The sequence below is a fragment of the Myotis davidii genome, unplaced genomic scaffold, assembly GCF_000327345.1.
Source record: "Myotis davidii unplaced genomic scaffold, ASM32734v1 scaffold648, whole genome shotgun sequence".
NCBI classification, from domain to species: domain Eukaryota; kingdom Metazoa; phylum Chordata; class Mammalia; order Chiroptera; family Vespertilionidae; genus Myotis; species Myotis davidii.
In genome coordinates, this window is record NW_006299603.1 from 1,878 (window position 1) to 6,718 (window position 4,841).

Consider the following 4,841-nt stretch of genomic DNA (forward strand, 5'->3'; position numbering starts at 1 on the left):
TCCCCGCGGCTCGGGGAGAAGGTGCTCTTCCGTGGCGTCTGCAAGTGGGACCTCGCTCCTCCTACCAACTTCTCAAGCGGACCTCCTGTCCACAGTCCCCCGCGAAGTCAAGTTCACGTCTGGGCTGAGCGCCATGGTCGCGGAGGAGGGCCAGGAGGTCACCTTCCAGTGCGTGGTGACCCCCAGCGACGCGGCAGTCCTGTGGTTCCGGGACGGTACCCAGCTGCAGCCCAGCGAGAAGTTTCGCATGTCGCAGAGCGGCGCCAGCCACAGCCTGACCATCTCTGGCCTGGTCCTGGAGGACGCCGGCCAGATCGCCGCGGAGGCTGAGGGGGTCACATCCTCGGCTGCCCTCCGCGTCCGAGGTGCGGGGGCGGGGGGTGGCGGGAGTGTGGGCCCCTCCCTGGTGGGCTGGCATCGTGCTGCTCGCAGGTGCCCGCTCCTCTGGCTGATTTCAGGGAACACAGGGTTTGCTGGTTGCAGAGAGAAGACTGGGGTGGGACGGAAGGGCTGGGCACCTCCTCTGAAAGAGTAAACTGCTGCACTGCGCCCCTGGCCTGAGAATGGATCCACACCGAGCCCCATAGGTGGCGAGATGGGAGGGAGTGGGGTTGGCAGCCAGTGCAAGCAGAGGCAGGATGCATTTTGCTCGATGAAGCCAGATTGTCGGTGAGAGCCAGCCTTCACCTGAGGATAAGTGGGAGCCATCGCAGGTCTTGAGTAAGAATAATGTGGGCAGACTCACTTTCCTGGGACGTCATGGTACAGTGTGGGACTTCAGCATGTTTCTCTCCGTTAACGTTTGGGCTCCCAGGGCTCCAGTGGAGTGGAGATGCTAATTCTACTGTTCTGGGGGCTCAGAGCCCACCTGTCTCACCAGCTCCGTGTCCTGAGGCTACTGGTCACCACATGTAGGAGCTCCAGGCACTGGAGCCTGGCAGGGCTGTTCAGAGCAGGGGAGCAGAGGTGGGAGGGGGTTGGGAAAGGAGAGGCCTCCTTAGTCTCCATTTCCTCCCATTAAAGTATACCTGTGCAGGTGCGCAGCTGGGCCCTGAGTATTGCTAAAGCCTTGCCTGGCTTGGAGGCAGAATGTGGTAGGGGTCCCTGCTCTACTGGCTGGGGGCTGGGTTGGACAGGGGCCCTCTGAGCCTCGTGTTCCTGAGTGGCAGTGGCTGTGTGATTGCCCTTTCCCTGACCCCAGAGGCTCCTGTGCTGTTCAAGAAGAAGCTGGAGCCACAGACAGTGGAGGAGTGGGGTTCAGTGACCCTGGCGGTAGAGCTGACCAGGCCTTGGCCGGATGTCAAGTGGACACGCAATGCTATGGCCATATCCCCAAGCGAGAATGTGGCAGTCTACACAGAGGGCGCAAGTCACCGCTTGGTCCTCCGCAGTGTGGGTTTTGCTGACCGTGGCTTCTATGGCTGTGAGACGCCAGATGACAAGACACAGGCCAAGCTCACAGTAACAAGTGAGCTACAGGGCAGCTAGGTCTGGGGTCTGGCACCCAGGAGAGGGAAGGGAGAAGGGAAGGGATGGAGAGGAATGAGTTTCCCACTGGGGACCTGGCCTTGGGAAGGGAGGTTATCAGGGGATCTTATGGCTGGGGATGAAGTGGGCCTCCCAGGGAGGGCAATTATCCTCCTGTGGGTGGGAATGAGCCTCCCCCTCTAGGGCAACACGCTGAGCTGAGGCCCCTGGGAAGGACGGAGGGAGGGCCAGGGTCTCGGTGCAGTGGCATACCCTTCCCTCCTTTGCTCCGCAGTGCGCCAGGTCCAGCTCCTGCGGGGCCTGCAGGTGGTGGAGGTGCAAGAGCAGGGCTCCACCACCATGGAGGTGGAGCTGTCCCATGCCAACGTAGAGGGCAGCTGGACACGTGATGGCCTTCGGCTACAGCCAGGGCCCACGTGCCAACTGGCAGTTCAAGGCCCCATTCACACCCTCACGCTGTCTGAGCTGCAGCCACAGGATGGTGGTCTCATCGCCTTCAAGGCTGAGGGCGTGCACACATCCGCGCGGCTGGTGGTAACTGGTGCGTGGGGGGTGGAGTGAGACTCACTCGAGACTGCATGGTCCCTATCTTGAAGGGGAGGCAGGTGGGGACAGGGGTGTGGAATCTGGGGTGGGGGCATTCATTCCTAGAACCAGCTGAGTGATTTGGTCCATCTCAGCCCCCCTCCCCCACTCCATCTGCCTCTCTCATCTCCTTCTGCCTCCCCAGAGCTGCCTGTGAGGTTCAGCCGTCCACTGCAGGACATGGTGGCTACAGAGAAAGACAAAGTGACGCTGGAGTGTGAGCTGTCACGCCCCAATGTGGACGTGCGCTGGCTGAAGGTGCCTCTGTCCCTGGACTCTTCTGCTCCATCTACTCCTCACCATGAGGGGCATCCCCAGCACCTGACCTGATTTTGTACCCCTACAGGATGGCGTGGAGCTTCAGGTTGGCAAGACAGTGGGTATGGCAGCCAAGGGCACCTGCCGGACTCTCGTCATTTACCAGTGTGCCTTTGGAGACCAGGGCGTGTATGTGTGTGATGCCCATGGGGCTCAGACCTCGGCATCCCTGAAGGTGCAAGGTGAGTACTGGGCAGAGTGGGAGGTCAGGGCCAGCTGCAAGACCTCCTTACCCCCTGGGTCCCCCATTGAGGTGCTTGGCCTTCTTGAGTACCAACCCTCTGGTACTCAAGCTGTGGATGGGGGAGGGGCAGGCAGCTCTGTGCTTCAGTGTGGCAGGGCCTCCCTCACTGCCCCAGGGCGCAACATCCAGATCCTGAGACCCCTGGAGGACGTGGAGGTGATGGAGAAGGAGAGCGCCACTTTCTCCTGTGAGGTCTCCCATGATGATGTGTCTGCTCAGTGGTTCCGGGAGGGCAGTAAGCTTCGGTCCAGTGACAACGTGCGCATCCGCCAGGAAGGTGTGACAGTTATGGCAGTGGCTGTGGGAGGGCCTCTCCCCATCCTCCATGCACCTCCCCCAGTGCTGAGTGGTCTGTGTTCCCAGGAAGGACATACACGCTCATCTACCGGAGGGTCCTGGTGGAAGAAGCAGGAGAAATCCGATTTGTAGCTGAAAATGCAGAATCTCGAGCCCAACTCCGAGTGAGAGGTGAGGGGGACTCAAGGGAGGATGTGGGCTGGACACCAAGTGAGAACATAGATGGGTGCTGTGCCAGCTGTCCTGACACAGGCCTGCGGCGCTCCAGCCCCTCCCAGGACAGGACGGGGGTAACCCAGGAGGAGGCAAAGAGGGTGTTGCCTCCACTGCAGGAAGGCAGAGGTCAGAGGAGGCAGTTCTTGTTTAAAATGGAGATAACAGTGAGGTCTTCCTCCTGGGACTGCAGCAGGTGCTGGAGAGTGAGGCCCTGGCGGCCTTGATGACAGGAGAGGGTGGCGACCAGGCCTGAGGGAGGGAGGGATAGTCTGTGGACAGGTAAGGTGATCACACAGGGGTGTTGATGCACAGGAGAGGACAAGCGGGGTGTGGTATGAGGGACAGGGCAAGAGGTGGAAAGGGTGGAAGGTAGGTGTGGATGCACCTACTTTCTTCAGGGTCAATTGTACGGAAGGGGTCAGACCTGAGGGTGACACCCGCTTTAGCCTGGCTGGTTAGGAGCACCCACCTGACTCTTCCCTGCTCACCCACAGAGCTGCCAGTGTCCATTCTGCGCCCCCTGCGGGACAAGATTGCCATGGAGAAGCATCGCGGGGTCCTTGAGTGCCAGGTGTCTCGGGCCAGTGCCCAGGTGCGGTGGTTCAAGGGTGGCGTGGAACTGCGGACCGGGCCCAAGTACGAGATGGTCAGCGATGGCCTCTACCGCAAGCTGGTCATCAGTGATGTGCAGCCTGAGGATGAAGACACTTACACATGCGATGCTGGCGATGTGAAGACCTCTGCCCAGTTCTTTGTGGAAGGTGTGGGCAGGGCTGTAGGCAGCTGTCCTCTGTGCCTGGGGATGGACTGCGGCCTCTATCATTGGCCCTGATACTTGGAGGCAGCCAGGTCTGAGAAGGGCCTGACTGGGGGGCATCGGGGCAGGAGGGGGAGGATGTGAGTACGTGTGTTTGGTGGGAAGGTTTGTTCCCAGGAAGGAACACAGATGGGGGCGGTCCTCCTGCAGACACGTGATGCCTCTCGCCCACAGAGCAATCCATCACCATCGTGCGGGGCCTGCAGGACGTGACCGTGATGGAGCCTGCCCCCGCCTGGTTCGAGTGTGAGACCTCCATTCCCTCTGTTCGGCCGCCCAAGTGGCTGCTGGGGAAGACGCCATTGCAGGCCGGGAAGGATGTGGGCATGGAGCAGGAAGGCACAGTGCACCGGCTGACGCTGCGGCGCACCTGCTCCACCATGACCGGGCCAGTGCACTTCACCATCGGCAAGTCGCGCACCACCGCCCAGCTGGTTGTCTCAGGTGGGCGCTCAGCCCCCGGGCGAAGGAGGGGTCCTTAGCGGATGGCAGTGCCCTGAGCTCCTCTGGCCCAGCCCACCCGCAGCGCTGCGCTCTCTCTCCTCCCCCGCAGACATCCCTGTGGTGCTTACAAGGCCGCTGGAGCCTAAGGCGGGCCGTGAACTGCAGTCAGTGGTCCTGTCCTGCGACTTCAAGCCGCCCCCCAAGGCTGTGCAGTGGTACAAGGAGGACACACCCTTGGCGCCCTCGGACAAATTCAGAATGCGCCTCGAGGGCCACATGGCTGAGCTTCGAGTGCTGCGGCTCACGCCCGCCGACGCCGGCGTCTACCGGTGCCAGGCCGGCGGTGCCCAGAGCTGTGCCCAGGTCACCGTGGAAGGTGCGCGGCGGGGGTGCAGGGCCGCCCGGAGGGGCCCGGGGGTGGTGGTGCCAGAG

The 4,841-nt window shown here is 61.8% G+C and overlaps 1 protein-coding gene across 1 annotated transcript in view; it reads left to right on the forward strand.

Annotated features, from left to right (window-relative positions):
- Positions 1 to 4,841, forward strand: part of OBSCN (obscurin, cytoskeletal calmodulin and titin-interacting RhoGEF) — a gene marked incomplete at its 5' end in the record, with an annotated part of 76,159 nt that overhangs the window by 633 nt on the left and 70,685 nt on the right. Inside the window, 10 exon segments of the mRNA XM_015571524.1 lie at positions 96 to 365; positions 1,202 to 1,468; positions 1,763 to 2,029; positions 2,219 to 2,331; positions 2,420 to 2,573; positions 2,751 to 2,912; positions 2,999 to 3,103; positions 3,643 to 3,909; positions 4,140 to 4,409; positions 4,519 to 4,785. Of these exon segments, the coding sequence (XP_015427010.1) occupies positions 96 to 365; positions 1,202 to 1,468; positions 1,763 to 2,029; positions 2,219 to 2,331; positions 2,420 to 2,573; positions 2,751 to 2,912; positions 2,999 to 3,103; positions 3,643 to 3,909; positions 4,140 to 4,409; positions 4,519 to 4,785 (2,142 nt within the window).